The 21,645-nt window shown below is 55.3% G+C and overlaps 1 protein-coding gene across 13 annotated transcripts in view; it reads left to right on the forward strand.

Annotated features, from left to right (window-relative positions):
- Positions 1 to 2,134: 2,134 nt before the first annotated feature.
- CRHR2 (corticotropin releasing hormone receptor 2) overlaps positions 2,135 to 21,645 on the forward strand; it is a 52,685-nt gene continuing 33,174 nt past the window's right edge. For 5 of the 13 annotated variants that reach the window (XR_008617362.1, XR_003679815.2, XR_003679816.2 and 2 more), the window contains exons 1-4: positions 2,142 to 2,290; positions 11,603 to 11,696; positions 15,304 to 15,468; positions 15,630 to 15,755. Coding sequence is in view for 7 of the 13 variants with exons in the window: in XM_028489919.2 (XP_028345720.1) it covers positions 2,204 to 2,290; positions 11,603 to 11,696; positions 15,304 to 15,468; positions 15,630 to 15,755 (472 nt within the window). In the remaining 6 variants the exon portion in view is untranslated. Of the gene's footprint in view, positions 2,291 to 9,400; positions 9,653 to 11,602; positions 11,697 to 15,303; positions 15,469 to 15,629; positions 15,756 to 21,645 lie in introns of those variants that run through there. The other 8 variants (XR_003679817.2, XM_028489922.2, XM_007130012.4 and 5 more) reach the window with 5 other exon arrangements.

Genomic DNA, 21,645 nt, shown 5'->3' on the forward strand with positions numbered 1-21,645 from the left:
AGCACCCATGTGCCTGCTCTGTAGACCCTCCTAGAACTAGAGCAGATGTAGCTTCCTTACAGCCTGTCCTTCACTGCCTGACCCTACACTGTCCGACCCTACACTGTCCCCACCCCAGCTAGACATCCAGCCCAGCCAGCTGTGCTTGAACTAGAGCAGATGTAGCTTCCTTACAGCCTGTCCTTCACTGCCTGACCCTACACTGTCCCCACCCCAGCTAGACACCCAGCCCAGCCAGCTGTGCTTGCCCAGCTCCTTGCTCCTTTTCTCCCCAACTCCTCCATCTGGAGGAAAGATCTCTCCCTTCTCCATCTGTTTCAATCATTCAAGGAGCTCCTGTAGTGCCCTTCCCCCAGAGTACCACCCCCACCCCCACCGACTCCCTGAGAGCTGTCCCGCACCTTGTACTATCGGACAGCTCCCATCACAGTTATTCAGGCCCAGATCTCACAGGGTCCACACCCCTTCCCTCTGCGGGCACTCTTTTCACAGGCAATGAGGCTGGCCTCAAGGTCGGAGCCTCTGCTCTCTGCTTTACAGCACCCATTGTGATGGAGATGCTCCAGTAACACGTGCTGAAAAGAACTGTTGAATCTCATGATGACCCATCAGCTCTGAGGCCACCCACCCTTGAATCAAAGTCCGACTGAGTGGTTATCTCCTACCAGGAGCCCTCTCTGATCAAGCCCATCTGACCGGGTCCAGTAAAGCCATATCCTGTCTCAGGGGTTTCTACCCTGTCACCTTCAGATGAATGCGGAGATCTGGTCAACTCTTCCTTTGACCTCCCCATAAAAATGTCCCTGCACCATTGGAGCTAGGCTCTGTGCAACAGAGGAGAAAGGGAGGAACAAATAAAAAGAAGTGCCTCCCCTGCCTCCCAACCAAGCTGCGTGGAGGCCAGCCTCATCCAAGGGGCCATAAGAGAACAGTCGCCATAGAGGAGAATCCAGGGGCTCAGATTTAGGCCCTGAGATTTCAGGGCAGGCCAATGTGGGAGCTGGTACAGTCAGGAAGGGCTGCCTGGAGGAAGCATGTGGAGGAGAAGACCTGAGGGACAGAAAAGTATCCCAGGCAGAGACCAGAGTAAACAGAGTGTCTGAGTCTCTTGAACTTGGGCTGTACCCACCTCGTCTGCACCCTCCAGGAAAAGCTCAGTGCCTCACTAATCACATTCCTCAAATGCTTTCCCCTCAGATCCTAATAACATTGGAATTGCTGCTTAAGCTTTTAAACGCTGTGCACCAGGCCCACCTGTTAGAACGGTTCCACAGCCTTCTTCAGTGGTTCCCAGAATCCTCACCTCCTGAGCCCTGACCCAGCCCTAGGCTGGACCTGTCCCCATCTGAGACCAGCACTGCTCAGCCCTGCCTGATATCAGGATCCCTGTGAAATTTACTAGAACATATCAATGCCTGGGCCCTGCCCCGGCCTGTATCATCAGAAGCTCTGGGTGGGGTCTGGCATTGTTGCATCTGTTGTCGTTGTTGTTGTTGAATATATATTTTTTTAGCATTTTATTTCAAATTTACAGAAAAGTTGGAAGTCTGAACCCTTTGAAAATAAGTTAGAGATACGGTATCCCTTTAGCCCTAAATATTACTCCCTAAGAGCAAGAATTTTCTCTTACCTATGGATAGGGCAGTTATCAAAATCGAGAAGTTGAACAGTGACACAGAACTATTATTTAATCTGGCCTCCACGTTCAAATTTCGATTGTCCCAGTGGGCAGTGGTGTGTGGTAAAAGCTCCCCAGACAATTAGAAGATGCCGGCAGGGCTGGGAAGCCTGGTGGGGATGAGAACCGCTCAGCCCACTCTGTGCTCTGGCCAAAACCACAAAGACCCCTTTCTCAATTCCTCTCTCCCCAGCGTGGGCAGCTACAGCCCTGGCAAAGGTGGCAGGCTGGTAAAAGGCATTAACCCCTTCTCTGCAGACTGGAAGCAGAGTCTGTTCTCTCCGGCTGCCTGGGCAGAAGCTGCCCCGCCCAGCACCGCTATAAATAACCTGGAGGGGGCGGGCCGTGGGGCGGTGTCACTGCGGAGCGTGGAGCGGGGAGAATACCCCCCCTTCCCGTGCCCAGGGCCATACCGTGGCCGCCTGGCGCGTTGGGGAGGGAGGGGGCCTCACAGCTCTAGCCCGGGGTGGGGGAGGGCGGGACCGCTGTGCTCTGAGGTGCGCTCGGGTCGCAGCCGCTGAGGGCATGGGGGGTCCCGCGGGGTCCGCGCGCCTTCTCCACGCCTCGCACCCGCTCCTCTGGCTGCTCTGCCTCCTGCCGCCTCTGCTCGGAGTAAGTGCGGGGAGTGGTGGCGGGGGTGGGGTGGGGGGAATCTGTTCGCAGGGTCGGGGCGCCGGGAGCTGGAGCTCCGTGCTCTCCTGACTGCGAGGCGGTAGGGGGTCTCACTGCTCAGTTACTGGGCTCGGTTTCACTTAGCTCTGTTAGGAGTTGGATGGAGGAGGTCTTAGGGCTTGGTGGCCGGGATGGGGTTGGGGATCCCTGTGTCCGGTGATGGGATGGAGATGTCCTGCCTGGATGAGGGGGCAAGTGGAGGGGAGATGAAACTCTTCACACCAGCTAGGATGGGACCTGGAAGCCTCTGTGGATGAGCAGAGCATTCTGGGGGACGCCCTAGTGTCTAGGACATGCCCTGCCTCGGGTCCAGAAATTTCCTGTCCCCTGTCCACTCTGTCACCTTCCCCATAGATCCTGCTGCGTCTCCCCTGCAGGAGCCTCGTCCCTTCCTCACCCCATCCCAGTTCTGGCCCTTCCCCACAAGGGACCCCCAGAAAGCTGTCCCCCGTCTCCTGCAGCCCGGCCCCCACACTTGTCTCAGTGCCTGAAACCAGGCAGCCCTCAGTATCAAATGAGCAATGGGGCAGAGGGGGCGCTTGGGGGAACCAGCCTTGCCAGGGGTTTCTCAAAGCTGTGGGTGTGCCCACTGGCCAGAGTCAGGGTCTGCAGGTAGGAGCCGAGGGTGACAGGATGGAGAGAAGCTGTACAGAAAGAGCTGAAGAAGTGGGGGTGAGGCTAGGAGGGGGTGATTTCCAGAAACAGATGTCGGAGGACTCTGCCTCTTACCCTCTCCCCATTTTACGGATGGGGAAACTGAGGCTCGGAAGAGGAAGGGTGACCTGTCCTAGACCACACTTTTCATGAAGAGCCACGACACTAAAAGGCTTCAGAGGCCATGCAGTGCAAGGGACGGAGCCAGGCTGGAGGTCAGGAGGCCTGGCCGCATCCCCATATGTACACAGAGGACTCGTTCGTTCAACACTCATTCAACAGATGGGTAGTGAGTGTCCACTGTGGCAAAGTGGCTTTGCAGACAGACCTGATCAAACCCCTGCTCTGCTGCTTAGTGTGTGACCTTGGACAGGCTACTCAAACTTCCCCAGCCTCAGTTTCCTGCTGGGTAAAATGAGGATGATTTTGGTGCTTACTGAATAGGGTTGTCATGAGGAATAGTTGAGATAGTACAGGTAAAGCTCTGAGCACCGTGCCTGGCACAGAGTAAGCAGAGATGAAGGCACTAGGGGCCCTGCCCTCCCAGGGGGTCTGGTCAGGTGGAGGAGAGGAGTGGGCACCATGCTGAGGTGTGGTCAGTGCCCCGATGGGCCGATGGCCCCTAGACCTGCCAGGTCCTTTTAACGACATTGCAGGGATGGGTGGAGGCTGTGGAGTGGGTTCACTACCACCCCCTCCTGCCCACCTCCCACTCCCGATGTCTTGGGCTCTGAGCTCTTTCTGCCCCCTGGCACTTGTTCCGGGGATAGGTGCCTTCAAGACAGTTGGTGTTAGGGCCAGGGTGGCCCCTCGGCCGTCCCCCTCTGGGGGCCGTGATGCCAACCGCCCAAGCTGGTTATAGACGGAGAGGGTTTCTGGTTGCTGCCCCAGAGCCCGGCCAGGCTGAGGGGTCTGTGGGAGGGTACCCTGGGGCCCGGGGACGTCAGAACTGGCAACCTCAGAGGCAACAGTCTGCTCTCCCCTTAGAGTCAGCCCAGGCCCTGCCCCTAGCTCCCCAGATGGCCCAAGACTAGAGACTAGTTACTCGCCCAAAGTTAGCACGTAACCAGCTCGAGAGCACCGTGGTCTCTCTAGCCCCAAAGCACAGGCTTCCTTGCCTTGGGTCTTCGTGGTAAGGGGATTTATTTCTGGGTCCTCGTCCAACTCTTCTGAGATTTCTGCTCTCTGTGAAAAGAGAGTAAGTGACCTGGAGCAGGTGGCGGGGAAGGAAGGCGATCCAGGGGGGTCTGGCCTCCAGCCCTCTCGTTTATTCAATAATCCTTGATTCAAGCAGTATTTAAGGAGGATCATGCATGGTAAAGACGTAAGGGTGAAAACACCAGCCCATGGCCCCTGCCCTATGAAGCTGATAGCCTAAAGAAGCCGCTGGCCGAAGAAAACAGCGGCTAAGAATTAATTGGGTATTTACAAACTCTGGTCGTGGGAACTGAGAACAAGTGCGTGCAGGTATAAGAGGCTCTGCCAGGATCGGGAGGAAGTCTGGTGGGAGGTGGGCAGGATGGCAGGGACGGAGATGGCGTGGTCCTAGAGGGAGGCTGAGGGAAGAGCAAGCTAGGAGGAAGGCTCCAGAGTCCCAACCCTGAGAAGAGACGCTGTGAGGCTCCAGGGGGCATGGTGGGTCCTGGTGGCATCTGATTTCCATCCCAAGGGCACAGGGAGCTCAGGGCTCGCTAAGCTGGGAAGGGGACTGATCTAAAGTGCGGTTGTGAAAATTCCCGCTGGTGGTTGAGTGGGGAGGACACCCAGGGTCAGCCCGCACTGCAAGAGCCTGCAGGAGCCAAGCCTTGACCCTGGTGCTACCAGTTGCCCTCCGGGGCCTTTGAGAAGCTACTTTGGGAAGCAGTGCTGAAATCATGCAGGCTTCTTGGGCACCGGGTGCCATGCTAAGCCCTTTACTAACACATTGGGAAGGTTGGGACCGTTATTTACAGACGGAAATGCAGGTTGAGTAAGGCTAAGAAATATGGCTGCTGGATTCCAAACCCCTTGATTCTAACCTTGCCTCCCCCTCTGTGAAGACCCCAAGAAGTCTTGTCTGGGTCCAACCCCTTGGACCTTTGAGCAACAAGGTGCTCTCCCCCCAGGGCCTTAGAACAGCACTTCTGTGGTCTCCTGCCCCAGGTTCTTGCTTCTGGTGGGGCTGTCTGGCCTGAGAAGCCTCAACAAAGAGGGAAGGCCCAAATTCCAGAAGCCTGGACCCCCCCTAACCTGCACAGCTCTTCCCAAGACCAAGGCCAGGGCTCTGCACACACACCCGGGGTCTGTGGAGGGTTGGGGGCAGGGGACTCAAGGGCCAGTTACCAGAAGCTAATTCATCTAATAACTCTTCGCCCAAATTCAACTACTCTCTGAGTGTTTTCTAACCTAATCAGCTAATTTAGTCTCTCTGTTTTTGCCATTTTGTTGATGTTTTAGTATTTTTTTAAAAAACCAGTTTGTCTGCCTATTTAATTTCGTATTCCTAGTAAGTCTCAGATTTGCAGCACTTTATGAATTATGGGACTATTCTGTATTCTCTTAGCTATTATTTTCTACTTTATCTAATTTTAAGCATTTTTAGGACTCCTCAGTCAGTCGTAAGTCACTTTACTCAAAATCCTAATTTTTTAAGATATCATTTCAAATCTGCCAGAGGGAGGGAATATATTATCCAATAAGCTTATTTTGTTTGTTCTGTTTAGTATCTACACAGGACTTACCACATGCTTGGTACTGTTCTAAGCTCTGACACACATTACCTGTTTTAAGCTTCACAACCATCCTAAGGTATAAGACCATCAATATCCCCATTTGACAGATGAAGAAGCTAAGGCAAGGTCATGTGCCCAAGGTCACTCATCTGGTTGTAGCAGGGCCAGGATTCAAACCAGGCAGCCTGACTCCATATTCCCTTCCCTTCACAAAAGTGTAAGACACTCAGATGCCAAAACAAATCAGAAAGAGGTGACTTTTAGGCAAACTGGATATTAGATAAGTTGATCATTAAGGAGATAATTTTAGGCCTAGTGACCTGTTGTAGGACCTCTTGCAGGCCAGCTCCTGCCTTCCCTCCCCCCTTGCTCCCTCAGACATCTGTATGCAGGACCCAGGGCTTGGCACAGGTCAGAGAAGGAGGGACAGAGGCTAGAGGGAGCCACAGGCTTTCAGAGATGAGAAGAGAACACATGCCGAGGAAAGACCTGGCAGTTTCTCCAGGCAAGTTGGTGGCTGGATTCAGACTAGATGGGAGAGTGGGACATCTTAGAAAGAGGGACCTACTGGAACACTCGGGGTAGGGAGAGCCCTATGGAAAGCTGCTGCGGGCTCTTGGGGCCCTCACTCAAGGTCCCGGCAGCTAATAAGTTAGAACTGAGCAGCTAAAAAGTCTCCCCTTCCAGGAAGCCTGCTCGGATACTCCAGAAAACAATTACCTACTTCCTTCATCTGACTGCCAGTCTCTCACCCTCTGCCTCAGCCTGCCGCAGCTCCAGTACTGTCTCGCCTGCGTCTGCTCAGGGCCCAGACTCTGCCTCCCCACACCCCGTCCCCGCACCCCCCACTTTCCTCCCTCTCTTCTGCCCCTCCTTCCCCCTCTACTCCTGCTCCTCTTCCTTCTCCATGCTGCCATCGCTCCCCTTTCTCCTCCCCCTCCTCCCCTCCTCCCCATACCCCGTCTTCAGTGTCCCCATCTCTTCCTCCTTCCCCCGGGTAGGGCCTGAGCTTCTCCTTCCTCTGTTCCTAGCTCAGGCTCAGTGAGACCAGTGAATGAAAAAAAAAACCCTGGGGAGGAACCCCCCCCACCTCCAGAGGAGTCCTCTCTGACCTTGGGCAGAGAGGGAGAAGGCAGGGAGGGAGCTCACCCCGTTCCTGTCCAGTACTGGCAGCCTGGCTGCAGGACCTGTGGTCCCAACTGTCCCAGGCTTAGACCAGCAGCTAAATTTAGAGGAAGCTTTGTCGCCAAGCCAGGAGGGAGCACGAGGCTGGGCCAGAACCCCGGCTCCAGGGAGGTGGCACCTTTGAGGCCCGCCTGGCGCCTGGGCCCCAGGTTCTGCCTGGACAGGGCCCAAGGTGGAGGAAGAACAGCTGGCTCTCTTGTCTTGGCTCCCCCTGGCAGGGCCTCTCCCTTGCCCTGTATAAGGGAGGGCTTCCAACTCCAGGCACACAGAGGCTGGACCCGGGCTGTCCTCAAAGGGAAAATTCAGAAAGAAGGCTACCTGACAAGCAGGCAAAGCCCAGAACTGAGTTCCCAGAATTGGGGGTAGGGGTGCAGCTCTCCCTGGCTGAGGGGACCATGGTCTCATCCAAACAAACATTTATTGAGCACCTGCTACATGCCAGGCTCTGGACTGGGAACTGGGGACCCAGATGTGAAGCAGACAGATGTGGGCCCTGAGCTCCAGCAGCCTGTAGCCTCATGGGGTGGGGCTGAGGGAGGGGGGCAGCTCTCTGCCCCTATGACAGCCAAGACTGGTCAGTGCAGAAGTCCAAGGTGTCCCCCACAAAAGAGAGATAATGGGGTCTTCAGGTGGCTCAGAGTCAGTTCTAGAAGCCAGACTTCTTGTCTCCCTTGAGCAAGGCCCTGCCCGGCTGGCTGGGTCTCCCTCCCCTCCTCCCATGACCTAGCTCTCTGCCCACAGGCCCCCACTCCACTGGTGAGAGCTGCTTCTGACTCCTCCTTTTTTGGAGCTGGGGTCCTCCCAGCATCTGCGGACCACAGGCTTTCAACCCCTCACACGGGACCAGCTCTTCAGTGTGTATCTGACCAACTTGTAACCTACCAGACTGTCTGAACGGTCCTGCCTCAGCCCCTTACCCGCTGTGTGGCCTTGGGAGGTGACTTCGCTTCTCTGGGACTCAGTTTCCTGACCTGTAAAATGGGGTAATTCACAGCCACCTCAGAGGCTGTTGTGAGGATCAAATGGGCTGCCCTGAAGCATTCAGAGCTGTGTGTAGCACATAGTAAATGCTGACTTCACATCCAAGAAGCCTCTTTCCCACCCTCTGTCCTCTTAATAGCATCCCCAAACCAGAGGCTCGCTGCTTCCCGAGCAGGCCCTGTGCTTCCCTGCCTCCGAGCCTTTGCTCGCTCAGCTCCTGCTCCTGGAATTTCCTTCTTGTCTTCTTACCCTTCATCCTACCTTGGACCAAGTCCTTCCGTCCTCTTGGACTCAGTTTCCATGCACAGTTTTCTCACCCAGCATCCACTGAGCACTGCTGAGCAGTGAGCCCGGTGAGGGAGGTGCAGGTGCGTCTTCAGGGGCCACTGTACATGGGAGGGGTGCTGAGGGCTGAGCGGGGGAGCCACACTGGCTGCAGAGCTTGGAAGGCAGGACATGGGGTTTCTAAGAGGCTTTTCTAGAGGAGAAGGGCTTGAACTGGGCTGTGGGACTCCCCCAAATGCGGTTTGAACCCCCCATTGCTGAGCTCCCTAACTGTACCCCTCCTAAAGTCCTTGACAAGAGCCACCATGTAACACGTGTCTTCTATGTACCAGCTCTTGACAGTCAGTACTTTGTTTAATGCACACCAAAACCCAATGGGGTTTGTATTATCCCCATTTTAAAGGAGGAGGCCAAGGCTCAAAAAAGTTAAGTAACTTGGCCAAGGCCACAGTGCTGAGAAGCAACATCCCCAGAGCCCTGAACATGGGCATGTGTGCAGTCTGCTGCCTCTGAGAGCTCATCACCCAGGCCTTGGGGATAATTATTCATGGCCGTGTCTCTGCTTTCCCTGGCCCGCTGTGGGCTTTCTGGGGGCACCGGCCTCTCCTTCCTCCTCCCTGCCCGCCCCTCCCCCACTCACCCACCACCATTAGCAGCAGCGGCTCTGTCCAAAACGGGCACCTCCAGGGTACGTTGCAGGTTTGAACTGAGTCAAATCCACCCAACCAGCCCCCTTGAAGAGAATGAACATCTTTGGCTTTGCCAGCTTATTCGACCAGTGGAGAAGGAGGTGGAGACGGAGCCCAGACTTGGGAATTATTCCAAAACCACTTCTGATCTACTCGCCCATTTTGCCCAGGCTTGAACAGCACACGTCAATACTGAGCACGGCAGCCAGTGCCCCTGCTTTGCTCAGCAAGAAGACTCAGCCACGGCCTCAGATGACAGCAACTGATACAAGGACAGCCCCACAGTGCCTGAGTCCTGGCGGAGGATGCCCGGCCGCCCCTGTCCATGAGCTCAGAGCCAAGTGTTCAGACCCTCGCAAAGTTGAACATGAGATGACTGAGTGATGGGGCCACAGTGTGGCCACGGGGAGCTTTGAGAAAAGGAGCTTGCATCTAAGATGAAGAATCTGGTTGGCCAGAGTCCACCATCAACACCACATGCCTCTGCATTGAGCATTGCCTCTACCGTGACTTCCAGAGGCTGGTGGCTCACTAGGAACTCAGCCCTCCCCCCTGCCCCCAGAGAGAGCGTACTAGCTGCTTCTCAAACGAAGAGAAAGGGGATGGGAAAGGGGGATGGGTTAGGCTTAGGGCCCACACTCTCCCCTGACCCAGCTGAGGGTGGGGCATCAGAACACTCCCAGGACCCAGAGTGTCCCCTCCCCAGCCCACCTCACCCCTGGCAGGTGGCTCTCTGGACAGCCAGGCCTTCATGATGCCCAAGAAGCTGATGCTGGGGAGCTCCTGGCAGCCCTGGGGTATGTGAACAGCCAGACCATGGCCCCCAGTGTCTGTCCTGCAGGCTACGCGGCCAGAGCTCCCAGCTGATGGCTCAGGAAGCCCCTCACAGCAGCCAGACGTACACACACTACACGCACTGTACACATACTACTCACACACAACCACACACCCCACACAGACATATAAACACCCCGCACACATACCCCTTGCACACACACTAATCTCACACACAGCGCCTCTGCTTCCCAGCGCTTCCTCCTGCCTCCAGCCCTGTGGAGACAGTTGGCAGAACCCAGGTACAGTGAGTGCCTGTAAGTGGTGGCTGTGCAGTCCTCGGCTTTCCCACCTGACCGAGCGGAGTCATTAATTAGGAGCTCCAGGCCGGCGTGGTGGGGCTGAGCATGCAGCCTCCAGCCCCAGCACAGGAAATGGACTGAGCCCGACATGGGGAACGTGATGTTTGAGGGCTGTCGGGCTCTGGTCCTGGGGACATCCTGGGGCAAACGTTGACCCAGCTGCCAGAGTGGAAATATCTGACAGGCAGGAGAAAGGGGAGGGGCTGCCCACTAGTGGGGCAGTGCCTTCCAGAATCCCAGGATCAAGAATATCGGTGTTGGGGGGACGTGCAAAAGTCGTCTTGCGGGACTTCCCTGTTGGCGCAGTGGTTAAGACTCTGTGCTCCCAATGCAGGAGGCAGGAGTTCGATATCTGGTCAGGGAACTAGATCCCACATGCATGCTGCAACTAAGTAAGCCTGCCTGTCGCAACTAAGACCTGGTGCAACCAAATAAATTTAAAAAAAAAAAAGTCATCTTGCATACACATGTGCAAGTGCACGTGCGCGCGTGCACTGGCCACAAGGTAAGAGAAGTGGTGGTCTTGGAAAGAATGGGAGACAAGGGTTAGAATTTTAGAGGGCATTGCTTTTGTTCAGTTTCACACCATGCACTTCCCAGCCTCTCTGCCTTTGAACATGTTTTGCTCTCTGTCTAGGATGCCTTTCCTGGCCCCACCCTTATCAGCTGGGCAAACTCCTACTCAACCTTCAAAGCCCACATCAGCATGACCCCCTCTGTGATGCTACCTTATTCCTTCTCAGGAATTGTAGACACTGTAACAAGTTGATTACCCATCCATCTTTCCCTCCAGAAGCTGGTCCCCTGAAGGGCAAAGATAACCACATCTACTTTGTCCCTCTACATCCAGAAGTCCCTCATGATCTTTTCAGGAGATGGGATCCTAGATGGTTTCTGTCTTTTGGATGGAATTGCCGTTGTTGCAACAATCACGTTTGTTCCCTGGCAAGCGCTCACGTTGGCACAGTGGTTCCTTCCTTTTCCCCTACTCATCCGTCTGGTTGCCCCCAAAGTGCCACCTCTTCCAGGAAGCCTCCCCTGTCTTCCCAAGTCCAAGTTAGGAGTCCCATGTGATAACATTTGTAACTGCCTGTTTACCTGTGTGACAGGGAAACAAAGTCAAATCATCCACTCTTCTCCCCTCTTTTCTGCACCTTCCAGGTCTAGGGGATCCCCACCTGGCCTGGGACTACCCTGAGGACACCATTTCCCCCAGCCAGGGCCTGACACACAGTAGGCACAGTACAAATGTTTGCTGGGGAAATGAAGGGCTGGCGGACACCCCCACCCCAGCTTTGCTGACAGAAGGACACAGGGCACATCCCACCCGGAAGAAGAGACCTTTGGGGGCCAAGGGATGGACAGAGCATTAGTCTTCCCTTGGGATCCAAGATGCACTAGACCACTTCTAAAGCCTTCTCAGAGTTCCAGGTCTGGCCAGGCTGCTGTTCTGCTGTGTGGCCTTGGGCATTTCCCTCCTCTGTTTTCTCCTCTGTACAGTAGAGGGGAAAGGGATGAGTGACAGGACGAGGCGGGGTGGGGTGGGGGACAGGCAGGCATGTGCTGTCACTGTCTAGCCAGGGCCTGACTCTCATTTCTCCTGTCCTCTAGGCGGCCGGGCCCAGCCAGGCACCCAGAGACCAGCCCGTGTGGATGCTACTGGAACAATACTGCCACGCAATCACGACCCTCACCAACCTCTCAGGTACGCCAGCCCCCTGCCACCACCGGCGGCAGACCCCGGAAGCTGAGGGCGGGCCCAGGGCCTGTGGGAGAAGTAGGCTCTCCCGGGCCAGCCCCAGCTCAGCAGGTGGTGAAGGGTGACTGGCTTCCAGGCCCGGGCCTTGTGTCTGTCCTTGGGCAGCCCCTTCCCCACTGGGGCTCGGGTCCTTCACTGATGATGAAGAACTTGGCCGGGAGTCCTCCTGCAGCCCCCGGCTCCCTGTGTCTACACCCAAGGAAGCTGGCTGGCCTGGCATTCAGGTGCCCGAGGAGAGGGCACCTCACTGCTCTCAAACTCCGGCAAGACCAGCAGAAGGTGTAAAACACATTCACCCGTTGCCGTGGCTACAGGTGTTACCTCCTGGTAAGAACCTTTGAAGTAGCAGCTAGGACCCTGAGTTCTGACCCCTTAGAGTTTCCTGGCGGCTGATTCAGGGTCAGGGTTATAGCCACTGCAGAGCTAACTCAGAAGAGCCCCGGGCCCTAACGGGCTCTGGAAAGATGCTCCCAAGTCCCCGCGCAGTGTCCTGGCCTTCTCAGGGCTGCATCCACAGAAGCAGCAAGGAAGGAGGAGGGCTGTGGGTGCCCTTGGGATCTGGAGCTACTGCTGGAACACAAGGAGACAAGGGTGCTGGCCAGAACTGGGACCCAGCACCAAACGCAGCCCGAGTCACGCATAAAGAGGAAAACCTTGTTGTCTGCCCTCCTTAACAGTGGAGTGGTCGAGAGCTCAGGTGTTAGGGTTAGACAGACCCAAGTCTGGATCCTAGCTCTTCCACCTAACAACTTTGTGACCCTGGATGAGTCAGCCAACCCATCTGTATTAATTTGCTTGGGCTGCTGTAAAATACCACAGACTGGGTAGCTTAAACAACAGAAATTTATTTTCTCATGATTCTGGACCTTAGAAGTCCAAGACCAAGGTGTCAACAGAGTTGGTGCCTTCTGAGGCTTCTCCCCTTGGCTGGTAGATGGCCGTCTTCTCCCTGTGTCTTCACATGGTCTTCTCTCTGTGTGCGTCTGTGTCCTATTCTCCTTTTTTTACAAGGACCCTCGTCACATTGGATTAGGGCCCACCCTAATGACCTCATTTTAAAGCAATGACCTCTTTAAAGAACCTATCTCCAAATACAGTCAAATTCTGATGTATTAAGGATTGGGGCTTCAACATATGGATTTGGGGGACACTATTCAGCCTATAACATCTGAGCCTCAGTTTCCTCATCTGTTAAAAATTGGTCAAAGTCGACCTCAGAGGCTTACTGTGAAGGTTGAAAGAGAGACCATGGCTACACCAGCGTGTCAAGCAGCCATCGGGCAAAAAATGGAGGCCCCCCATTTCAGGAGAGCTCCCACCCTCCCCTCGCCAGAGCTCTTTGCTCTCAGAGGCAAATCCACCACCTTCTCCCTGCCCTCCCTCTTTGCCCAGTGTGTGGCATGGACCCTCGCCTTCCCCGTGACCCCTGGCAGGTGATACACATCCTCCCCACCTCTAAGCCTAGTGGAGAGAGTCCCAGCCTCTCCAAACACGAGCTCTGCCCTGCTTGACTTGTAATATCATCCATCTGTTTATAAATGGAATACATATTACATATACATATTACATATATTTAATTTGGAAAAAATATTTTTAAAAACCAAAGAAGGGCTTCCCTGGTGGCGCAGTGGTTGAGAATCCGCCTGCCGATGCAGGGGACACGGCTTCGTGCCCCGGTCCGGGAAGATCCCACGGATCTTCCAGCCGCGGAGTGGCTGGGCCCGTGAGCCATGGCCGCTGAGCCTGCGTGTCCGGAGCCTGCGCTCCGCAACGGGAGAGGCCACAACAGTGAGAGGCCCGCGTACCACCAAAAAAAAAAAAAGACAGAGGAAGATAAGTACTCATTATCCCACAACCCAGGAATTTTTTATGTTTACATCCGCCAGAAGTTTATCAAACCATAGAGCCTCATGTTTTTTTCTTTTTTCCACAAAACTGGAATGATCCTGTGTCCACAGTTTTGTAACCTGCTTTTTCCTCTTGTAATTCCGAGTGAACATTTCCCTGTGTCATTAATTATTCATCCACCACGTTGCTGTGGTGCTGCCTAGCAGCCACCGTGGGGACGCATCATCCTTTATTAACCATGCCCCTGCGGTGGGACATGCAGGCTGTTAGGATGCCCTCGGACTTCAGGAACAGTTTCTCAGGTCCCCACATGGTAGGCATCTCCTTTTAGGTGTCCACTGATTGAGAAAATGCATATTGACTAACAGAGTTCAGAAACAAGTCGAAACAAACAACCTATTGTTTAGACGTACATTCATGCGATCAAACTGAAAAAACTAAGAACAAAGGAAGGATAAACACAACATTCAAAAGAATGTTCCCTCTGAGGGAGGAGTATATAGATAAATTTGTAAGTGATTGGTAATGATCTCGTTTTGGATTGGGCAATAGATTCCTTATATGTGCTACTACATACAAACTTCCATAAAAGAAAAGACTAAAATAAAATAAAGTTGGGCCATATATGGGCTAATGATGATAAGAGGTCATGAATCAAAGACTCTGATCAATTAAAATGCATGCCCCTGAGGTCCAAATAAAGGAAAAACACGCATAATCACAAGAGAGTTAAGGCAGGCTTTAAGTGGATTGTTTCTGTTTTATTCATCACAGAGGAATCTAATAGAGCATATACTGTAAGTTGTAAGGCATATTATTTTTTCAGTCCATAGGCAATAAAAGGATCCAGATGGAATCAAGGATTCTTATCCTCCAGATAATTTCAGACAGATTCTCGCCTGGACTTTTCCATGTCATTAAATGGCAACACCACCCCCGGCCCCAGTCACCCAAGCGGGAGACCTGGCATTATCCCTGCCCCCTGGCTCCTGTTGGAAGCCACCCACCCACTCCTCTCTCCAGTTCCTCCTCACCAGGGTTGGCACTCCCCGAAGTCCCTCTCTATCCCGGCCCCCACAGCTTGGTCCGGGTCTGCACCCATTCAGGCCATTTGATCTCACTAGACTCTTCAGTGGCTCCCTTGCTTCCCTCGAAGCCCCTCCAATCCACTTTCTTCCCAGGGGCTAAGGGGACTTTTCTAGAGCGCACATCTGCACGTGGACTCACCACTCCCCCTGTCGCCCCCTCCAGTGTCCTCGCTCAAGGAGGAGAAAGTCAGGCGGCAAGACACCCAATTCTGGCTCCTCGGGCGGGCGGGCGCGCTTTGCTGCGCCATGCAACCCCTGGGCCTCGATCTTCGGACGGGTCATTCCGCCCACCAGGCCCACACTCTCCATTCCCGCCACCCTCCCCCGGACCTTGCCCGGGCCTGAGAAGGCGGACCCAGGGCAGGGCTGGTGGGCCGGGGGCGGGAGGCTGGGCCAGGGCGAGAGGAGCCGTCTGGCCCCGCCCCCTGGTGCCGCCATTGGCCGCGACCTAGCGGGTGGACCGGCAGCTCCGTGCGCGCTGCAGCTCCTCTCCGCCAAGGTCCCGACTTGGCAGCTCCGGGCGATCCGGCGCAGCGTCCGGAGGCTGTCCGGAAGGTCGGTCTGGGCAAGCAGGGCCAGGACCCTGCGCTCTCTCGGCCGCTCATTCTCGAACACAGCCCCTGGCAGCCACGCCGGACGCGCATTCACACTCCCTCTCGGCGCGCGGCTCTGGGGCGCGATGGACGCGGCACTGCTCCACAGCCTGCTGGAGAACGACTGCAGCCTGGAGCTGGCAGAAGAGCTGCTCTTGGACGGCTGGGGGCTGCCCCTGGACCCCGAGGGTAGGCGGGAGGCGAGCGGACCGGGTCGGCGCGGGCTTCTTCCCTGGCGCAGTGGGTACGCCCAGGGCTCCGCGCTCCGAGCGCCTCGCGCCCTACGTCCTGCGGCGCCCCGCGCCCCCAGCAACCCCTCTGAGCCCCGCTCTGCTTTCTCCCGTCGCCAGGTCCCTACTCCTACTGCAACACGACGTTGGACCAGATCGGGACGTGCTGGCCCCGGAGCGCGGCCGGAGCTGTGGTGGAGAGGCAGTGCCCCGAGTACTTCAACGGGGTCAAGTACAACACGACCCGTGAGTGTCCCCCGGACCCTCCGCCGCGGGTTCAGCACCCGCCTCCCAGGAGGGCGGTTTAGGGGGTAGCGAGGGCTCCGGACCCAGCGTCGAAGAGCTGAGGGCGGTGGTACCGTCCTACGGCCGGCGTTAAAGACATACTACTGTGGCCGCACTTCCTCTGCCCCTACCTCACCGTTAGCTTCAGACCTCGGTAAGGCAGTGATTTCCCCGCGATTCCCGTGCTCCAGTGCGCTGAGAGCCGAGAAAGGGGAGAAGGAAATACTTCCTTCCTTTTGAGGACAAACCTCTCTCCCACATGATATACTCTTGGTGCCTGAAGTTTCTCCGTTAGGGCGTCTCTTTGTTTAGCCAATTTCTGCTCCCCATCTCCCCGGGGAGGTGGGAAGGGGTGGGGCGCATAGGCTAAGTTCCCAACCCCCAGGGTGAGTGCCACGATCAGACTCTACTGTGGGAGAGGAGGAGAGCAGGAGGCAGGAAAAATGGGGTGAGGCTTGTGTTGAGGGGCATGCAAAGCATAGCCGTTTCTGGGCCAGAGTGTGGGGTGTAACCTCTTCCCTACCCAGATGTCCCCGGACTGGCCCTCTGGGCTGTGAGTCCGGGGTGGTGGTCAGCATAACTCCTGCTACCCAGGTAACGCATGGTGTCTGAATCAGGACCGCCCACTCCCACTCCCTGGGAGAACAGCCTGTGCTCTCCTTCCTCCTGGCCAATCACGGGCTGGCTTGACACTCTGGGGAGGAAGGCAGCAGAGGCTACAGGAGTCACACAGCATCCAGGTGGGGTTGTTCCGGATGGGCTCTGGGTGGGGAGGGGGTGCCTGAGTCTATGCCCTGTGGAAGGTCTGATGGAAGCCAAGTGGGAGTGTCTTGTGAGGCTGTGGAATGCAGCATCACTAGCCCACCCTGAACGGCCACTCACATCTCCAGCCCCGCCCCACCAGCAAAGAGCCTTCTGAGACGCTGGGCAAGAGTGGAGGGCATCTGTTTGTCTGAAGCCCCTCATCCTGGAAACATCATAGCAACCTGTCTCTGAATGTGTGTCTGAATAGTGGCACAGCTCCCCTGTCAACTCACTCACATGGCGCGCGCGCGCGCACACGCACGCCTGTCCAAACTCAGGCCTTCACCCCGAGAGATGGTTAGAGGGCTAGACGGTAGCATCTGAGGCTGAGCGGCATTCCCCTGTCTGCACCAGCGGAGGGCTCTCGCGTCCCAGACAACAGCTGTGCTTGGAAGAGTCCAAAGACAGTGGTGCTCCTAACGGAAGGGAGTGAGAGAGGTAGTGGGGCTGCTGAGGAAGATTTCTGCGTCATCTGACCACACTTCCTATCCATGATTAAAACACACCTCCCTGGGAGGAGGTGAGGTCCCTGACCCAGGAGATATGCAATCAGAAGGAATGGCTTCCACGTTCCTTCCCAGTCCTGAGATTATAAAACTGTATTTTTAGCATCTTGTGAGCCGTGTGGGGTGGGACAGTGGAAATCAGGGGCCCTGACTCAGTCTGAGCCCGGAGACCAAGCGCTAAGTGAGGTGATGCGGCCCCTCCACCCCACGGCCTGTGGACCTGAGGCAGCTCTGCTCTGGTTCCTACAGCCTGAGCTGTCCCCTCTCTCCCTGACCAGCCTGGGGCCCCCGAGGACAGGACCTGGATCTCTTCTCCATGGCCAAGCTGAGCACAGTATTCAAACAGTTTATTAAACAGCTACTGTGTGCCAGCCACTGCACTGGCATTGAGGCCCCCACTCACAATTGCAACAGACAAAAGGGATACAGAGTGATAAATGGCTGTGGGATGAGGAGGAAGAGGGGAGGGGAGGCGAGAAGACTTCCCAAAGGAGGTGCTGCAGCACGTACAAGACCACTCACATCACGTCAAATGAGAAGCTGAAAAAAAGGTCAGGGTGCCACGGAGGTTGGCAAACGTAGTGCCAATTAGCCCCTGGTACTAATGAACAATTTTCTTCATTTCGACCAAAGTGCTGCCTGCACTCTGACTGCTGGCGAATGGGAGAAGCACGTGGGGCAGAAGCAGCATTGCCATTAACCAGTGTGGCGGCTGAGGTGGGAAGAGCCAAGGTAGCTAATGGCAATGGCAATGCGGTGATTGATTTCTCTCCTCCCCTGCCTCCTAGCCACCGCTTCCTCCTGCTCTGTTTGGCTTTTCAGTGGGATCTTTCCTGGAGAAAGAAGGACATGGGGAGGGAAAAAGAGAAGCCTGGGGGAAGAGGAGAAAGGGTCCCGGCTCCTCTTCTTCCCAATTTTGTTATGCTACAGTCAGACCCCTGCTGAAGCCTCATGTTTTAGAGGGCGGGCATTGCCCGCATGGGACAGAAGCTTAGGCAACAGTCCACATGTACTTTCGTCCACTCAGCTGAGCACAGAGAATCGGCCACAAAGCTACCATGTGTGTATCATGGTCCAGGTGCCAGCTACCACTGAGAGAGCTTTGCATATGTAATCCCATCATCCCCACCTCCCTAAGGCCCCCTGAGATATGTACTGCTCTTATGCCCATGTTGCAGATGAGAAAACTGAGGCTTAGAGACATGAAGTCACTTTGTTCAAGGTTATAATCAGCTCCCTCAGCCGTCACTCTTAATCACCGGGCAGCACTGCATCCATGAGAGACAGTTGCGAGAAGAGCTTAGAGGGACAGGAAAAGACTCATGCCTTCACCCTGGAGGATCAGGGAGGGTTTAGCCTCTGAGCTGGACTTCTGGGGACAGGTGGGATTTTAGTAGGTGCAAGTATAGTAAGTCTAGGGGAAGAGATGGGGACCGTGCTTTGTGCCTCAGGACTGGCCAGTGTTATATGGAGCACAGGTGGTAGGAGAAAGCAGATGAGACCAGGTGGATGGATGCTGGTCAGATGATGCACGGTATTGCAGAGGACTTCACCTTTGGTGCAGGAGGGAGCCTAGGGGAGCTTGTGAGCAGAGGAGCTCAGCTTTGGGGCACAGAGTCTCTGGTGGCAAAAGGAGGGGTTAGGAGGCTACTGTAACTGACCCAGGTCAAGTGGAGGCTGCGAGAGCCATGGATCCATTTGTAACTGACAAGACTGGCATGAGACAGGGAAGAGGGAGGATTCAGGGACCACGCTAGGAAAATGCTGAGCACAATAGAGGATATGTGGACTCAGGAGCTGGAGGGACATCTGAGTGAAGATACGGAGAATGCAATTGGCTGGATGAGGAAGACCAGGCTAGTGCCTTGGTCTGGAGACAAGGTATTCAGGAGTTCTTGTGTGGTTAGCTAACAGCTACAGATAGCAAGTGTGGGAGACTTGGTCAGAGCCTTGTTACTCTTACCCAGGGACTGTTTCTAGATGCAGCAATGGCCAAGGGAAGGGAAGGGACTTGTTCAAGGCCACACATGCTCGTCCATGGCAGAACCCAGTTAAGTGTCCACGTGTCCGAGTCCCCTCCAGTGTTTTCCCCCACCTGGTGCAGGTTCTGGGTGCCTGTACTGTCATTTGACCTGTGTTAAGTCATTAATCTTTACACACACTCAATAACAGAGACATAGTATTATCCTCATATTACACATGGGGAAACTGAGGCACAGAGAAGTTAAGTGACTTCCCCAAAATCACACAGCTTATAACAGAACAAGGATTCTAACTAAGGCTCTGCTGCCTCTGAGAAAGCAAATCTGATGGGTTAAACAGAGAAGGAATTTGTTGAAAGGCTATCGGGGAGCTTACAGAATTACTGGATAGAATGGAGAACCAGAACCAGAAATGGGGTCCCCAGCCAAGAACTCAGGGCAGAGTTGGCCCAGTGAGGGAACCCCTACTCTCCCTGAGTGGGCCCTGACAACGCCACGACCCCTGGCCATCAGATGGGCTGTGGCCCTGCTGTCATCACTGCCTTGGGTTCTTAAGCTTCCTGCAGTGGTCCCCAGGAAACACTCTGCCCCCATTTTGTGGGCCCCCAGCTCACTGATTTCCTCAGGGCCAATACGTCTGTTGAGGTGGGGGGAGTGTGGAGCTTTGGGTCCCACACTCCAGCTCTGGCTACAAGGGAGCCTAGAAGGTGAGGGCCTGGCATTTCAGCCCTATGGCAGGAGGTGTTCTCTGCCTCTCCCAGGTTTCCCCGAAGCCCATATGGGAATCAGGTTCAAACTCTGGGCCACCCAAAACTATCATAATGTCCATATACAGTAGAACCTGGGGCAAGTCCCACCCCCTTCCTGGGCCTCAGTCTCCCTGTCTGTAGGGAGAAGGGAAGTGGATTAGCCCAGCAGTGGTCTGGCCGGAGATGGGCACTGTATTCCATTTTCCTCCCACCTCTCACCTGTATTCCACTCCTGTGCCCATCTCTGTGTGGGTGTCTCTCTCTGTGTTGCTCTCTTTGTCTCCATGGCTCTATCTCTGTTTCTGTTTCTATGTGTGGTTCTATCTCTGTCTCTGGGTGTATTTTCTCTGTCTCTTTGTGTGTATATGTCTCTGTGTATTTCTCAGTCTCTCTGTTTTCTATCTATGTGATTCTCTTTGCCTCCCTCCCTCCCTCCATCTTCCCTCTCCAGCTCCCTTTCTCCCTCTCTCCCTCCCTCCCTCCCCCTCCCCCTCTCTCCATTCCCCCCTCCCTCCCTCCCTTCTCCCCAAATCCTCTATCTCTCCCTCCTCCCATTCCTCACTCTTTCTGCCCTACTCAGGCACCTCTGTCCCTGTGGTCCTCGTGGCTGCAAAGGAGGGTCCCGCAGCCTCGTGGACAGGGTCATTTTCCTCCTGCGGAATCACTAAGCCCAGCTCGGCTCAGCCTCGGCTCCTTGACCTCAGGCTCGCACCATGTCCTGCTGAGAATGGCAGGCCCATCAATACTGAGACATCTGCCAGGACAGGGGAAGAGATGCCTCACCTAACCCAACCCTATGGGGAGGACTGGGGGGGGGGTCTCCACTTCCCAGAACCCCAGTCTAGAGACATTCTGAAGCCCTAGTTGTGTTAAAATGGAAACACATAAACTAGGTGGTTTCCAGCCACAGGGGTCTTCCCTCTGGGTCTGCCTGCTTGTGCTCAGGAGCCAGGGGTGATGAGAAAGGCTGAGCCCTGTCCTCACAGAGCCCCAGGCTGCTTAAAGACCAAGCTCACACAAATCAACCATCAGGGATTGGAAGGATGGGTTTGGTGGGTACTAGAGCATTCCTGGAAGGCTTCCTGGAGGGGGTGGGAGTGGTTCTTGAAGGTCTTGAAGCAGTGGGGACATTACATTTGTTGAGGACAGGCCTGGTCCTGGGGTGGAGCCTCAGGGAGGGTCCCAGGTAGATGGCCCCCTGGGTTGAGAAATAGAAGCTGTGACTCCAGGAACTCAGGTCTGCATTCCCAGTCCCCAGTGAGACCCAGCCACACCCTGACCCCTGAAGCCCAAGGGTCAGCAGTTACCCTGTGTGTGAGAACTGTCTCCTGCTGGGAGAGAGGGAAAGTGGGACAGGCATGACCATCACTGAGGGGTCTGGCTGAGGAAAGGAGGAGGAAAGAGAGAGCAGAAAGGATGCCCCTCTGGCCATCCAGACAACTGAGAACTTCCCAGCTGTGAGGCCTTCTGTGCTGAGTTCAGCCCTCCCCGCCCCTGCTGCTTAAGGCTGGGATATGACTGGACCAGAGGAAAAGACACTTGCCCAGGGTCCCACAGAAAGCCAGGGCCCTGAATAGCCTCAGCAGGCTCTGGGAGCTCTCAGCCCACACTCTAGCATTTTTCCACCTCTGCATGCATGGGGCCCAGACAGCTGAGAAGTGTAACAGTGGAGTCTCAGCTGTCCCTCTGCTTCAGGACCCTTCATCTCAGGGAAGACCAGAGATGCAGCCACCCGCTACTTTCCCTCTCCCCTTCCCCAGGAATCCTCCACTTAATGTCCCATTCCCTGTCCAGGTTCACCTTTTATTGG

The sequence above is a fragment of the Physeter macrocephalus genome, chromosome 5, assembly GCF_002837175.3.
Source record: "Physeter macrocephalus isolate SW-GA chromosome 5, ASM283717v5, whole genome shotgun sequence".
In the NCBI taxonomy this organism is placed as follows: domain Eukaryota; kingdom Metazoa; phylum Chordata; class Mammalia; order Artiodactyla; family Physeteridae; genus Physeter; species Physeter macrocephalus.